This window comes from Gekko japonicus, unplaced genomic scaffold (genome assembly GCF_001447785.1).
Source record: "Gekko japonicus isolate JY-2015 unplaced genomic scaffold, Gekko_japonicus_V1.1 scaffold795, whole genome shotgun sequence".
In the NCBI taxonomy this organism is placed as follows: domain Eukaryota; kingdom Metazoa; phylum Chordata; class Lepidosauria; order Squamata; family Gekkonidae; genus Gekko; species Gekko japonicus.
The window spans coordinates 288,959-305,749 of NW_015171527.1; the positions used below are offsets into that span (position 1 = coordinate 288,959).

Sequence of the window (16,791 nt, forward strand, 5' to 3'; positions counted from 1 at the left end):
AAAACCAATAGTTCTGATTCTGACAATCAGGTTTGGAAGGGATGGTTCAGCTCAGTGAAGCTGCAGTTTCCCCCGTGTACAAAACCTGGAATGTGGCACTATCACCCAGGCCTTTATCACTCTTTACGGTATCAAAGCGAGGACTGCCAAGTTTGGCTCTCTCCTGCTGCCTCGTTCCTGATTTAGCTCACCGAGAGATAAGCCGAGGGATATAGCTCAAGCCTCCAGTTGACACCTTCCAGAATTTCTTTGTTCTACAGGACTTCCAAGATGGTGAGTACCCAGTCCCCTCTGCTTTTGCAAATTTCCTCCAGGCTTTTGGGCAACCCTGCATGAAGACTGAACCACGGCTGTCTCCCACAGAGTGGAAGGCAGTGAAAAAGGCATAGGATGTATGGATCCCTCTGTTTAGTCTCTCTCTACAGCAGAGAGCAATGGTTCCATCTTCATGCAAGGAAGAAAGGATTGGGGAAAGATTGTCCTACATTTCGGACCAGATGGTGATAGGGAAGGGTCCTTCTTATCCGCGGGAGACAGCTTTGGAGATCCAGGAGAAACAGTGCCCAAAGTTTGTTCTTGTTCTGGCGTTGTTTCCTTGCATCCTTTTTCCTTCCTGTCCATTTTGCCTTCACTAAACAACGACTCCATTTAAAACTAGCATCAATTAAAATAAATCAGCATACTCAAGTGACCCTGATCTTGTACTTTGATTCTGAGGGAACTGATAATCCCGTAGGTCGTGTGATGTCCCCACTATGTCACGCCTCCCAAATGTTTCCTGATTAATACATACTCTGTGACATACTACTGTTTATTTACATATCATTGATTAGATTTGCATCCTGCTTTTTGAGCAGAGTCCTCAAAGCAGTTGACTACTTTTGTACAATGCCACAAATTCCATTTCAAAAGGGGGGGAATAATTCTCGAAATCTTAACACAGCAAGCACAAAATAAATGGACCTGAGAGAAGAGACATGGGTGGGGTGAAAGGAGAACAGATTGAAAAACAGAATGTTGTACTATTGAACAAACAAAAAAAAATACCCAGAAACAAAAAACAGACAGGCAAAAACCCTCCCACATATGAAGAACATTTAGTTCCTCTGGAAAGAGGGAGAAGTAACAACCCAGCCGTTCCAGCAGCAGGTGCGTGAGAGTGACTTCATCTACCTCTCTCTCCTGGCTCTCTGCCGCAGATCTAATACAATCACTATGTGACTGCAAGCGCAATCCTGAACAGTTACACCAGTCTCAGCCCATTGATTTCAATGGACTTAAACGGGTGCCACTCTGTTGAGGATTGCCCTGCGTGTCTAGCTGCTCTGAGATTTCAGTGTATGGGATTTTTAAAAATTATGTGTAAAGGTGCTGATGCAAAATGAATGTGTATCTGTCTATCCATCTCTGTTACATTTTTACATGGCTTTCCACTCCTCTGTTTTATTCATACAACAACCCTGTGAGGTAGGTTAAGCAGAGACAGAGTGACTGGTCCAAGGTCACCCAGTGAGCTTTATAGCTGTGTGGGAATTTGATCCAGGTTCTTCCCACATTTAGTCTTACGCTCTAACCACCACACCGCATTGGCTCTCATTCAGTAATGGAGATCATCTATCAACTGTATTTAGGGGTGTTCCAACAAATTCATTTGGGTTGTTGGCTTTCACTACTTCTCTTACGTGCATTAAATAATTTTAGGATTCTGAGCAGGATAGTATTTTGGTGATGGAAAATTGGGTTATCTTAAAAATGCAGCAGAGTTAGAACACTAATTTCTTAAACTACTGGATTATTTTTAATCAACTGAGAAAACTATAAAGAAGAAGAGAAGAGATTGGATTTATACCCCGCCCTTCACTACACAAAGGTGTCTCAGAGCGGCTTACAAACTCCTTTTCCCTTCCCCGTCCCACAACAGATACCCTGTGAGGTAGGTGGGGCTGAGAGAGCTCTTGACAGAAACTGCTCTTTTTCAAGAACAGCTCTTATCAGAACTATGGCTTGCCCAAGGTCATCCAGCCAGGTGCAAGTGGAGGAGTGGGGAATCAAACCCGGTTCTCCCAGATTAGAGTCCGTGCACTTAACCACTACACCAAACTGGCTCTTATGATATTAACATTAATGAAGTCCAAACATAAAGCAGCAATAGTTTAAATAGCTGCACTAGTACAAGATGAACAACCAACTGACCTGTTCTGCTGAATATCTATTCCTCAATAGGCTACAGAGACCATTATATAAAGAAATTATTACTGTTTCAGTCTAGAGTTGGATTACGTTTGTTAAACTTGCCTATTTAGATACAGGCAGCAATCCTAAATACATACTTTCTTGGGAGTAAGCCTCATGGAATAAAACAGGACTTACTTATGCTTAAGATTGCTCTGATAGTTCATTACTATTCAGATATAATTTATGAATAACCAGTCCAATTCAATGGAAGGATCTGATTATCTCCACAGACCCTTCCTCCACAAATCTGGCTATTGTCTTTTAAAAGCTGTCTAAGCCAGGCACTACCACTTTACCTTGTGGGAATGAGTTCCGTAAACTTCATCAAGAGATGAAATATTTTGTTTTGTCTGTCCCAGATTTACTGCTTATCAACATCATTGGGCCTCCTTTGGAATGAGGGAAAGCAGAGTAAAAATGCCCAAATAAAACCGGCCCTGGTCACACGGGAGGCTTTCATCCGCAAGAGGGACGGATTGGGGGCGCATCAAGCAGGCACGATCACACCGCAACATCTGGGAAGTGGCGTGCACCCGTCCCTGATCCATCTCTTCCGGCCGAGGTTGCGGATTGAAAAAAACCCTAGAAAACACTAGTACTTACTGGAAAATCTGCTGCAGGGACGGCCGTCTGATCACCGGTGCACCTGTCTCTCCCGCAGCATGCGAGGTCCTGCCGAACTGCGCATGCACACGCATGCGCAGTGGGCTTGCCTCGCTCTCCGGTCCGTGGCTTCCTCCTGGCATCTGATCATGCCGGGGAGGACCTGCACAGCAGCTGGGGGGATCTGTCTGATCCCGCCACCGCATTTCTCTTTTGATGCGACTCAAAAAAAAAACGCACTTTGACCATGCCTTTCCCCCCAGTGTGACCAGGGCCACCGTAGGGTATTTCCAAGTTCAAATTATTTTGAGAGGGAGAAAAGGCTATTCTGCTTTATCTCGGTAGCATTTATTTGGGTTCCGTCTAGATTAGAAAAGGCCTTTTAGACTCTATTTCTTTGTGCCAGCTCATGGTAAGCCTCCCCCATGGGATGACAAGATCTCTCTTTTTTTCTTTTTTTTAAAAACCCCTTTCTTTAAAAAAAGAAAAGAAAAAAGAACAAGGGAAAATACTTAAAATCCAACAACTAAATAAAGTTTAAAAAATGAAAAAAATATATAACAAAAATATGTAACAACAGTGGCAGTGTATCTACACATAAGATTCTGTAAACAGTTTCCAAATATCTAAAAATAAGTCCATACACAATTGTCGTCTATATGCTGTGCGTTCAAATATTGATGGAGTTCTAACGTCTTCAGTCCATTGATTTACCGGAGATGCGCTTTTATCTTTCCAATGCAGAAATATGTCTTTTAAGAAAACATAGAGGGTCCATTTTTGTTGATCATTGGTTAGCCTCCAAGAGACGGGCAGATCGTTGAAAGTACATAACCATCCTCAAAAATCACTTCTTGTTATAACACGAAATTGATTTGAGCAGGGGTCATTTCGTAGAAAAAGAGCTAGGGGGACTCATTAGCATAACTCATTAGCATATGCCACACCCCCTGACATCACCGGAAGTGTGTCCTCCCCACAGCCGGCGGCGACCTCCAGCAGGCACCAGCAGGGAGCTCCAGGCCCCGCCCTCCCGCACCTCACCCGGGGGGATGGCGTCCCCCCGCATCCCCCCCCCCCAATGACCCCTGGATTTGAGTAATAACTTCTTTCCAGAAAAACTGAATAACTGGATGCTACCAAAGCATATGTTTAAGGTATTGGAATAACTGGTTAATATAGCAGAGTTTTGCCCAGTCATAGAAGCATGATACTGAGTGCAATAAATAAATCTCCCAAGAAGTACATCACAGAAGGTAATAACTTACATTTATTCAAGTACATCCCATTCACATTCAAGTTGCAGTCAAAAGAAGAGAAAGAAGCCTAATCAAGAGTACTCTCCCTATCACAAACGGCCCGCTTGTCCAGCATCATGTGTATGGGAATATGAGGGCAATGTATCTACAGGAGTCCTGCAGAGATGTGTGTCTCTATGGAAGGAGGACAAAAGGAGAGAGAGGAGGGGGTCAGAGGGCAGCTCCCAGGTTAAGACAAAGAGAGGCATCCCATTCAAGGAGATGACACCTAGACACGCTTAGACTGATGTAGCGCCCTCCAATGTCCAGGCATGCTGAGTTGCTCACTCCAAGATAAGGGATGCATCTTTTGAGTTACAACGCCAAGATCCCTTTCATGTTGACTGGCTAGGATTCAGGACAACAGAATCTCCAATGCCTTAATCAGTGACTTTTCTCCCCTAGGCCAGCAGAAAAGCTGGGACTCGAAGCAAAGCAGCTGCAAAGCGTCAGCAGCGGGGCTCTTCCAATGTCTTCTCCATGTTTGAGCAGTCACAGATCCAGGAGTTCAAGGAGGTGAGGGAGTCGTAGGCCGAGGCCTGTTCTCCAGTTTTAAGCAGAACGCGGAGGAAATTAATTCAGAATGCATCCAATGAGAGGCTTTGACAAAGGTGGATTCTTAGGGGGGTCATTTACCAGTAGGTTATTTCTAAAATGAAAGGTAATAGAAGCCAGACCCCCCAGTGGAGGCAGAGGTCCTCCACTGCCAGGTCCCACTGTCCCGCCGCCAATCAGGGGGGGCTGGCAGGGGGGATTTACCTGGAAAAAGAGCGAGGCCCAGTTGACATTCCAACAATGTGTCTATGTCACTTCTAGCATGACCTGGAAGTGATCTCATCACATCAGTGCTGTCAGGGTGACACTCTGGTATTTGAGCAATAACTCTATGGTAGAGGCCAAATTTACTGTAGTTTTTGCCTGAAAACTAAAGCATCGTCCCTACATTGCTGCATGATGACATCACTTCCGGGTCACGTCGGAAGTGATGTAGACATGGCACTGCAAAGTTGGCTGGGTCCCCCTCCCACTCTTGGTAAGTTCTCCCCATCCCTTGCCGGTTGCCACGAGGGATCTGTCAACCTTAATAAGAACGTATGAGGTGTCATGCTGGATCAGGCCAGTGGTTCATCAAATCCAGCATCCTCTATCACAGTGGCCAACCAGGATGCCCTGGAGGTTCCACAAACAGGGCTTAGAGGCCAAAGCATCACCTGATGTTGCCTCCCAGTACTTGTGTGTGTGTGTGTGTGTGTGTGTGTGTACAACAACCCTATGAGGTTGGTTAGGATGAAAGTGTATGACTGGCCCTTGGTCACACAGCAAGCTTCCATGCCAGAATGGGGATTTGAATCTGGTCTTTCAGATCCTAGCTCAACACTCTAAGCACTACAACATACTCTGGCTCAGATATTTACTGTACCTGGGTGCAGAAGTTCCCTTTAGTCATCATGGCTAGTATCCATTGATGGACTAATCTTCCATGGGTCTATCTAATTCCCTTTTAAAGCCATCTACGTAGCGGCCACCACTACATTCACACTGGTAGTGAATGTCAAAATTTAATTACTTGTTGAGTGAAGAATTATTTCTGTCCGCCAGCCTGGATGCTCTGTGTAATGTCCCAGAAGCTCTAGCTTTCAGCAGCACAAGTTGCGGAATGACCTGTGGTGAAGGAAAGACATGTGGTGACATTACCACATAAAAAGAGCTATTGGAATTTGTCCTTAGACAGGACTTAAATACACCACCACCAGTGGGCCTGAAGACCTTAACCGTGCGATGTTGCATGACCTAACATCTTTTTAAAATGGGCCCTTGGCTATTGTGCTTGTAATGTTAGCATCCCAAGAATCCATAGCACAAGTGGGTGTTGTGCAAGTGTGCTAATGTGCATGCAGCATCACAAAGGTAAGTTCTTTTTGCCCCTCTGCAACCCATGGAGGAAGGTTAGACAGGAGAGAAGCAAAACTGGGTTGCACATGTAAGTCAAAATTCCCCCCTCCCCACAAGCACATACAGTTTTGTGATCCAAGGTATTTGGGGGCCTGGGGGTGGGGATACTCAAAATACTTTTGGGACTAAGAAAAAAACTTACAGTCCAATGTGGTAAAGGGTATTCTGCAAATAATGGTGTCATTGAGGCTGATAAAATAGTATCATTCAGAAACATTTTGGAAAACATTTCAGTTTGCTGGCCTGAAAGAAAATATTCTTCAACAAAGGAACTTCAAAGGGAGACTCCAACAGGAAATTACTGGACTAGAATTAATAACAGGCTTGACAGTATTACAATAGCAGCAACAGACAGTACAGCAGTATTGCAATTGTTGATTTTAAAAGCCCTCAAAAACCTGTCTGCTGGCATGGCAAAGAAAAAAAACTGTGAAAATGGCACCCACAACGTACCGACCACAAGGAAATGGTGTTCATGTGGGTGGGACTTTTCCAGAGTAGGACAATGTGCACCAATCCTTCCAGATGGCTTGACTGTGTTCTTTTCAAAATGATCAGAGTAAAGTGTATATGTGTGTTTTTGGCGGGGGGACTGGAACTAGGATAGCTATAGTAGGACAACCTCTGGAAGCTGTAAAAACATTCCTATTTGGAAGTCAAGGAATAGAGTTATGACATAGAACAACTTCTTTCCCTCTCCTGTGGGGACATAATATATTGGTAGGAGATATGGATTCCTGGGGTGGGTAGGATGGGGATATATTTGTGTTTGTATATATGTGTATGTGCATCTCTATCATTATCATGCAAAGGAACGGAACTCCAAAGAATACGTTTATCTTTCCCCAAGGCATTCAGTTGCATTGATCAGAACCGTGACGGCATTATCAGCAAATCAGACTTGAAAGAGACCTATGGCCAACTCGGTGAGTGAGTCCAGTTGTTAGGAAATGGCATTCTGTATGAATTCAGAGGTTTCTTCATCATCACATCATTAGCTGCTACAGGGAGAAAACAGGGTTGGGTCTGAAGGACATGGTATGGAATATTCAGGGTCTAACTAAATTAAAACACTGGGAGAGCCATGAACAGATCTTCCCAGGGTTTTTAAGTCAAACAGATCTATGCAGGACACTAATTCATATTCAGGCTGTGGAAACTGGGAAGAGAAGGAATTTAAATATTTTATATCCACATTTATTTATTTATTCATTTGATTTGTACCCCACTCTCCTCACTGACTGTTATTATTGGAAGAGAACAGATATCTTACCATTGTTTGTGTATATATATTTTTTCCTTTTCAGGGCTAATAATAGTGCAGGAAGGGGGATCTTCATTTGGTAAACCCATAGTGGTAGGAAAGGGTTAAACCTTTCTCTTCTGCATTGTGGCCCCAATCTGAACAGGGGATCCTGCACAGATATTTCCCCCTTCACAACATTGGAAAGGTTTGCTCATGGTTCTCCCATGGCTCCATAGGTTATCAGAAATTCCCAAATAAATTATATGAGAGATCTGGGTTTACCTACAAGAAGATCTTTAATAATGCATCAAAGTTACAGAAAATGCAGGCTGAGCGTGCACACACACAACAGCGAAACGTAGCCAGACCTCGAGACTAGAAGCATGACTAAAACTACACGTCTTATACCCTAAATGCTGGCTATGAGTCAAAGAATGATTAAGCTATCCCAAACACTTGGATGAGCCAGGCCGACTTGCACCTGGCTTGCAGTGGAGGAAGAAACCACAGACTTTGAAGATAAGCACTGCTAACAAGCATGAGAGAGAAAGAGAACTCTCTTGGGAGCAGCCAATCAACATTTTCTCACGAGATTCAAGTCAACTAAGCATCAGCATGTAACAAAGATGGAGTCACCCAGGCCATACACAGGCCTAGTTAGGGTTTCCTATGTACGGGGCAGATTTCCAGGTTCAAGTACGGATTCTGGTCCCAGCTAAGCTGGATGCACTTACTTACTTACTTATCTAACCTTTCTCCCCACTGGGGACCCAAAGTGGCTTACGTCATTCTCCTCCCCTTCATTTTATCCTCACAACAACCTTGTTTGTTTATTATTTTATTTATTTATTTGATTTAATTTTTAGGCCGTCCTTCCCTGCAAGCAGGGCTCAGGGCGGCTTACAACAGAAAGGAACATACAATAAATAACTAAAAGTTAAAATCCTACAGTAAAATATACAGTGCATATATCAGCAAAATTCAGTTCATTCCAAGATGGCGAGAAAATTTCAGATTTCACAAGCCATTAAATGCCACAGACAAAAAGTCTGCAACTGTCAGAGTCACATTTGGATCAATATTTGCTAATAGTCTTGCTACAACCTCTTGTTTTGTGGCAGAACTCCATTTTTTGATATAGATTGTAATCCATTTGTCACAAGACGAATTATACTTACTGTACATGACAGGAAGTAATAATATATCGTACATGACAGGAAATATAAAAGGCTTCACCCATTTGGAAAAGGAGTTTTTACTGAATGCCTGCTTTCTCCACAGGGAAAATGAATGTGAAGGATGAGGAGCTGGAGGAGATGCTGAAGGAAGGGAAAGGGCCAGTTAATTTCACAGTCTTTCTAACCCTCTTTGGAGAGAAACTGAATGGTGAGTTAGTGAGTGCTACCCGGGCCTTGCCAAGACAGAGTCCAGTCCACAGGAAATCATTGTATGGTTTCCTGCTGCCATCATTCCTCACAGGTCAGAACCCTAGTGCCTCTAGCAGTTAACTCTCTGAGTGGGTAGATGACTACATCTCATCTAGTGTACAAACATGTAAATCAGGGGTGTCAAACATGCAGCCCGGGGGCCGGGTGAGGCCCCCAGAGGGCTTCTATCAGGCCCACAGTAGAACTGGCTGTCTTCTGCTGCTTCTTCCAGTTCTGCTGCTGCTGCGTCATCGTAGGTTTGCAGCTTACAAATACACACTTGAACAGCATACTCAAGATTGCAACAGCACAGACATTTTGATGCAATAATTCAGAGCAAGAGGTATCCGTTATCAGACACTGTTAAATAAACAAAATATTGCAAGAGTGCTAATGTTTTAAGCATGATTTTATTTTAAGTAAAAAAAACCTTTGTGTTTGTGTCCTTTATAAAGTTTATATCTCCGCTACCCGCCATACATGGCCCGGCCCAACACGGTCTCATTTATATCAGATCCAGCCCTCATAACAAATGAGTTCGACACCCCTGATGTAAATGCCTGAACACTTAAACACAATATACAACCTGCCATTTCATGCTGCGGCTGCTGTGGCATGTTCTAGACTGTTGGCAACATATCACAGGGGAAATATAGTTTACTACTTTGGCCAGAACTTTCACCCTTGTTGGGCCTTGCCGGGCTGTGAGTGTTCTCTTGTTGTGAAGTACAATAAACACATCTAGTTAGCATGTCGTAGTCCAAGTCTCCATGTGTGAACCCAGTACTTTACAACCCTTCTGATTTTTAAAAATTCAAGACAAGTCATTGTAGAATGAACACATACGACAGAGAACACATGGTGAGCATAGGCTTGCCAAGTCCCCCCGGGGGGCGGGGAAACCCCCGCCCCAGGGGCCCGTTCCCTGCCGCCGGCAGATCGGGCCCTGAGGGGAACTCCACCCCCACGTGCACATCACCCGGAAGTGACGCGGGTATGCCGGGCACGCTGGGGGCGGGGCCACGGTCATCCGAGGGAAAACTCCAGACGCCGACCGGGAGTCCCCCGCTTTGGTAAGTTTTTTACTTGGCAACCCTAGGTGAGCAGCTTTCAACAGCACATAGCAGAAGAGGAGAAACAGTTTTTGTTTATCTATTTAGCTATTTATACCCCACTTTCCTCCCCAGTGGGGACACAAAGCAAGTTACAATGTTCTCCTCTCCTCCATTTTATCCTCACAATGACTCTGTGAGGTAAGTCAGGCTGATAGAGATTGGCAGGCCTCAGATCACTCAGTGACTAAGGTTGCCAATTTTGGGTTGGGAAACTCCCTGAGATTTGGGCAGGGTAGGGAGGAACCTCAGCAGGGCATAATGCAATAGAGTCCACCCTCCAAAGCAGTCATTTTCTCCTTGAGAAGTGATATTTGTAGGCTGGAGATTGGTCGTAATTCTGGGAGATCCCCAGCCCCTACATGGAGCTCAGCAACCCTGCCAGTCCAACAACACTCTAACTAGTACAGGACACCGGAGTTCCGGCTGGCTCCCAAGTTGGCCACGCCCAGCAGGAACTCATTAGCATAATAGGCCACACCCAACAGCAGAAACTCATTAGGATTGGCTACATTAGGGGTGTGTGGCCTAACATGCAAAGGAGTTCCTGCTACAAAAAAGCCCTGGGTTTTGACAACAAACAAAGTAAACAGAATAAGAAGCAAAAGGTGGGTGTGGCTGGATAACCCCACTTCTGGTAACATGGGGGTGCGGCCTAATGCGCTAATGAGCTGTGCTGTCAGGGGTGTGGCCTAATATGATAATTAGTTTCTGCTGTTGGGTGTGGCCTATTATGCTAATGAGTTCCTGCTGGGCTTTTTCTACAAAAAGAGCCCTGATAGTGGAATTGTTACAAACGTCTTTTTTTCAGTGCTGAAATGTTGGAAGGTAGGGGATCTGCCTGCCCTGGGGACCTTCAGCATCAGTCACAGTTTCTCCCCACCTTGGGCTCAAAACCACATCCTGAGCCAACTGTGGCAGCCTGATTCCCTGATGAGAAGAGGTCTCTGTTACTTGGCAAGGTTTGAGAGTGCATCCTGAACAATCTTTCTCTTCTCCTCCACAGGAACTGACCCAGAAGAATCAATCCTTGCTGCCTTCAAGCTCTTTGACCCCAATGGATCAGGTTATGTCAACAAAGAAGAGTAAGCACAAATGCTATCTCCTTCCTTAGGACAGCCAGTTGGGCTCTGACACACACACACACACCCCGACACACCCCGCACAAACTATATTTCTTTCCTTAATCACTGGAGATTTTAGTGTTGCCAGCTCCAGGTTGGGAAATACCTGGAGATTAGGTGGTGAAGGATGGGAAGGGTGGGGTTTGGGGAAGGGAGAGACCTCGGAAGGGTATGATGCCATAGAGTCCAAGGCAGCCATTTTCTCCAGTGGAACTGATCTTGGCCCTCTGGAGAGCAATAGTAATCGTGGGAGATCTCCAGGTGCCACCTGGAGGTTGGTGAGCCTACTTCCATGCCTGTTCATACTTCAAAGATTAAATCAGGAACAAAGTTCTCTGGTCCCCCTTCTCAACCAAGAGTAATTCTGACATCTCCATCACCTCCTTGCTATTGCATGGTCAAGGTTCTTCCACATTCAGCTGTATTCATTTACTCCTCAATAATAGTCTGTGTTCTACAGATTTAAAAACCAAGGCTGTGTATTTTCTTTTGGTTGAAAAACTACCCAGAAAAAATGCAATGGTCCTGCAATATATTGAATGCTAAGGCATCATTCAAAATATATTTCAGAAGCTGAAGAGCGTAAAATGGCATTGCACGGTGCCTTAGTGTGCATGAGCACAAATCTGCCAACATGCACACGAAAGACAAGATGCATCCATGTACCCACTCAGAGATTTAACTTCTAGAGAACTCAAGTAGGGGGCGGAATGACAATTGTATGAACTCACAGTGACAACATTTTAACAAGACGTCCCCAAAAGCTAAAATAGGAACAAATCTGACACAGTGATCTGTCTGGGAAAGGGACCAGAAAAGAGGCTTTGTCCCTGATAAAGAAGGACAACTGGAATACAGAAACTCAGGTTTGTCTAGTAAAGACAAATCTTAAATTTGGGTGAATTCTAAACTCTAATTTGGTTTCCAGGTTTAAACAACTCCTGCTAACACAGGCGGACAAGTTCTCTCCTGAGGAGGTGAGGTAACCATTCTTGGGGAACCAATAACCAGAATTTCCCTTGCATTCCCTCTAAAAATCCCCATTCCCTGACAACTGGAATCCTCCTTTTGCAAGCCTCTTAAAATGTCAACTTTAAACAGGGTTGCCAACCAGGGCCGGCTTACCCGCTAAGCGAACTAGGCATTCGCCTAGAGCGCAGGCTAGCCCTTAGGGCACCAAACTGGACCCGCCGCCCTGCCAAAGCCCCCCAACCCCCGCCAAAAGCCTATGGCCTCCTCCTCCGCCTGGCCACCCACCTCCCTCAGCCGCGCCTCCACTTCCCTCCGGGCTCACCACCAGCTTCCCTCCTGCTGGCGTTGCTGCTGCCGTGGCAGGGGCAAGGACGGGGGCGGCGGCGCCCAGCAGCCAGGAGCGCCTACCCCACCCCACCCCCACCAGCCAGCCAGCCAGCCAGCCTGCCCGTGGTCATGGCAAAGGGTGCAAATGGCTTGTCCCCGCCACGAGGAGCGCCCAGTCGTCAGCTCCCTTCCTGCCTTCCTGCCTTCCTCCGCGGCACCGGCCTGGCTCCAGCGGGCGAGCCGGGCGTGGCTGCAGAGGGGCGGCCCGCTCGATCCAGTCCACTGTCCTCGTTTGCCAGCTGCTGAGGCCAGTAAGCAGCACCGAGGGGGTCGAGCCTGCCTCGGATTTGGGGGGTGAAGCTCTCCCCAGATTGACAGGGTGGCGTGTCAAGGTGGTCGGGCCCCTTCCGGCCTCTTCTCACCTGGCGTCCAGTCCAGTCTTTTCGCCCCCGGAGGTTTTAGCTTCTTTTGTGGGGGAGGGGTGAGGAAGGCGAGGGGGCATGAGGAAGGTGACTTCCTTCTCTCCAGGCCCTGCCTGGAGGTTAAAAAAGATATAATAAGGGGTCACAGTGTGCAGATACATGCCAACAAAACAAGAAACCACTGTGATAAAATGACAAAGACACATTTAATAAATTCTGTAGACATTTTGCAGTAAAGCAGAGTCCAACTTATTCATTTTCTCAACAGAGTCCATCTTCCAACTTTATAAGATTACTCATGAGGAAGATAGCTGAAATGAGTGTAAAAACCGGTGTACTCATCGAGAAAAGAGAAAAGGAATAAGTTGGGCTCTGTTGAGAAAATGAATAAGTTGGACTCTGCTTTACTGCAAAATGTCTACAGAATTTATTAAATGTGTCTTTGTCATTTTATCACAGTGGTTTCCTGCCTGGAGGTTGGCAACCCCGTAATTGGTGGGCACGCATGAGGGGGCACCAGAAGGTAGCCCCGCCTAGGGCGCAAAAAACCCTCAGGCCGGCCCTGTTGGCAACTCTTGGGTGGGAAATGCCTGCAGATTTAGGGGTGGAGCCTGGAGAAGGTGGAGTTTTGAGGGGGGAGGGAGCTCAGCAGGGGTGTGTGGTGCTATAGATTCCACCCCCCTAAGCTGCCATTTTCTCCAGGGGAACAGATCTCTGTAGCCTGAAGAGCAGTTCTACTTCCTGGAGAACTTCGGGTCCTATGTGAACATTGGCAACCCTATGATCAGTTATGGGTGACTGCATATTGTTACCCTCTTCCTGTATTTCTTTCTCTCTAGGTGGAGGAAATGTTTGCTGTAGCCCCCATTGACGTGGCTGGGAACATTGATTACAAATCTCTATGTTATATCATCACACATGGTGATGAGAAGGAAGACTGAGAGAAGAACACGGGCAAAAATTCACAGGATGCGGTGACTACCAGGGTAGTCAGTGCAGTACATTGCTAAGTCTTCTGCAATAAAAGCCCCAATGAAGAGAGAATGAGCCTCTAGTTATGAGCACAAGATGAAAGGAAATGTATGGGTAAAGATGGTTGTAACAATTTTACAACAGTGCAGATATGGAAAGGCTTTCACTGTTTTTTATCTCCTTGTTCCTTTTCTATCCAGAGTCAAGATCCTTAAACAAAATGGTTCTGCAGGTTTGCAGCAGAAGTTGACTGTGGGCAGCACTGATTGGCTAGAATCCATGCCCCCTTGAACCTCTACAAAGATGTCCTTTTTAATTAGTAAGGCAACAAATGAATGACAAAATAAATACACATACATACGGCACTTAAGAAAGGATAGATAGATGATGATAGATAGACAGACAGACAGACAGACACATGCATGCATGCATACATACATACATACATACATGCATACATACATACATAAAAGTGGAGAATCCATGAGGACTCACAGAGGAGGGAAATGTCCTTCCCCCCTGAGGCCCCCATCTTCCCTGTCTGTGCCCTATTTTCCTTCTGTCACTCTGTTCCATTCTGATTTTTCTCCTTCAGTTTAAAAATGAAACTGTTGAAATCTCACAAGACCTTGGCAGCCATTTTAGGTTCTTTAGGCAACCAGAGACAACATCAGATTGACGATGTTGTTGCCTAGGCAATCTAAAATAACTGCCAAGTTCTCATGAGGTAGTCATGCAAGATATTGGCACTTTTAAATTTTTTATTCTTTTTCCTCCCTGCATTTTTAATGTAACTGTTTATAAAACTGAGGGTTCTCCCAGGTTTTCAGAAACATCTACCCTCACTCAACTTCGGTAGGCCCATTGTGCAGATGTTTTGATCCACATGGTGGGGCCATCAATGGGAATTAGATATGTTTATTAGGGGCAGCTGATTGACTAAAGCACAGTGTGAGGATTAAGCTGAATCCAGGAGGAACCTGTGCTCATACAATGCTGAAGGAACCACAGTGTGTGGGAACTGTAGTTCTGGGGAAGGACTGGGGTAGGGATCATAACCTTTATGCAGGCATGAGAAACAGCCACACAGAAAGCTTACAGACATGCCATTTAAAGATCTCTCATTGCAAATTCTGCCAGTGTGATATAAGCCCAGCTCATATCCTCCATCACAACTTGCATGACAAATGTACATACCAAGAGGCTAGACCAACCATCAATTTTGTCCTTTCTGTCAAGTGAGCTACCTGCCTTTAAAAATAAATAAAAGAGGCACATACTCATTTATATTGTTATAGAAAGAACTTCCAGGGGCAGTTTCAGAGGGGAGCTGTGTTAGTCTGCAATAGGACAGCTAGATTTGAGTCCAGTATAGCACCTTAGAGACTAACAAGATTTTCAGGGTATGAGCTTTCAGGAATTAAAGCTTCCTGATGAAGCATCTGACGAATGGAGCTTTGACTCTCAAAAGCTTATAACCCCAAAATCTTGTTGGTTTCTAAGGTGCTGCTGGACTCCAATCTAACTGTTCCAGGGGTAGGTGTTAGAACTGGGTTGGCTCCTTTGGAAGGAGAGAAATTAATGAGAAATTAATGTTTGTACTAACAAGCATACTAGTAGATCACAACTGGAGACGAAGAGGCACTCAAATAGGGAGCAAATCCACCATCCCGACAGTTCCCCAGAATGATCCTAAATCCCAAGTCTGCTGCTGTATGGCTCTGTCTCTACTGGACTCAAAAATACTTTTTCTTCACAGACACTGGCCCAGAGCGGAACAATCAGATCACTGTCTATATTCGCACTGATAAGGCACCAGTCTTGCAATAATACGTATGTGCATTTTGTCTGATGGGGTGAAAGTAGAAAGGCAAAGGAAATCATAAGATGTTCAACTGGAGCCCAGTGAGCCCAGGAGACTGGAGTCTGATAGTTCCGGAACTATGAGTTTTGTAGTGTGCATATCTGTGTCCTTTCCTAGAGTGCACGCATGTTTTACACAAAATAAGTAAGACAGATTGATCAATGCATTTTTATTTGGTGCAACACCAAAAGGCAAAAAAGGGCATCACAGGCAAGCAACTGGTCAAAGCCTTACAGCAGAATGGTCTTCAAGCATCTGAAATCCTCTGTCCTGCTCTCCGGGATCACTATGCAGCATTGTAAGAAGTGGAACCTGATGCGGAAAACAACCGCATAGCGTCAGGCCAGGTAACAGGGAAAGGTACTGACATATATAGATGCCCGATTCAAAATTCAGCAACACGTGTAAGAAAAGCTCAAATCAAATTCAACAGGACAGAATCTATTTAGCACCTTAGTTCTTTGGCTGTATCTGCAATCCTGACTACACGGGGTTTTCAGCACCGTCTCTCTCTGAGAAGAGCACAATAATCTATGCTCAGGAAGGCAGCAGCTACTGAGATCACAAATATACTGCAAAGCAACTTGATCATGATTTGGGAAAATTCCTGCTTCCCAGAATGTGCTTGATCACAAGTTAATACTTTCCCTCCTATCAATATCACAGGAACACATATGAAGCTGCCCCATACTAAATCAAACCATTGGTCCATCAAAGTATTGTCTGCTAAGACTGGCAGCAGCTCTCCAGGGTCTCAGGCAGAGGTCTTTCGCATCACCTGCTGCCTGGTCCTTTTTAATGGAGATGCTGGGGATTGAACCTGGGACCTTCTGCATGCAAAGCAGAGCCTCTTCCACTGAGCTACAGTCCCTTTGTTCAGCCCCTCCCCTATAATGTAAGCCGCCCTGAGCCCTACGGGGGAGGGCGGGATATAAATTTAACAAATAAATAAATAAATAATTCCTTTCCTTTCAGATAGTGAAGAAAAAGATACTGTCCTTGTCTATCCCAGATGCTGACCCATTATGTCCTATGATTACTCAGATGCAATCCCATTGGACTTCTGGCTGGGTGGTCTACTGAATTTGGCCAATGGTCCACTCCTGGATGTCTGTCTATGGTCTGCTCATCCCTGCTATCTGACATGTTGATACTGAGATTTTGTTCCAATGCTTTCAAATGGCATTTGGTATACCACTGGGCCCCACAACTGCACACAGTTTGAGGTGCCATGCA

General features: G+C 45.2%; 2 protein-coding genes across 2 annotated transcripts in view; one reads left to right on the forward strand and one right to left on the reverse strand.

Moving 5' to 3' along the window:
* The first annotated feature begins 207 nt into the window (after window positions 1-207).
* On the forward strand, window positions 208-13,745 carry MYL7 (myosin light chain 7). The gene is made up of 7 exons (XM_015419509.1): window positions 208-273; window positions 4,542-4,652; window positions 6,940-7,015; window positions 8,617-8,721; window positions 10,881-10,959; window positions 11,927-11,975; window positions 13,559-13,745. Exons 1-7 carry the CDS (start codon window positions 271-273, stop codon window positions 13,658-13,660), a joined length of 525 nt encoding a protein of 174 aa, XP_015274995.1. The 5' UTR covers window positions 208-270; the 3' UTR covers window positions 13,661-13,745.
* Window positions 13,746-15,760: 2,015 nt separating this feature from the next.
* Window positions 15,761-16,791, reverse strand: part of GNLY (granulysin) — a 6,056-nt gene continuing 5,025 nt past the window's right edge. The window contains exon 5 of the mRNA XM_015419510.1: window positions 15,761-15,867. Coding sequence (XP_015274996.1) covers window positions 15,842-15,867 — 26 coding nt within the window. The 3' untranslated portion in view covers window positions 15,761-15,841. The remainder of the gene's footprint in view (window positions 15,868-16,791) is intronic.

Bases quoted from the DNA above. Each gene is read 5' to 3' on its own strand.
- MYL7 (XM_015419509.1), top strand. The intron at 7,016-8,616 runs GTGAGTGAGTCC...CTTTCTCCACAG, and splicing joins AGAGACCTATGGCCAACTCG to GGAAAATGAATGTGAAGGAT. The intron at 10,960-11,926 runs GTAAGCACAAAT...TTTGGTTTCCAG, and splicing joins GGTTATGTCAACAAAGAAGA to GTTTAAACAACTCCTGCTAA.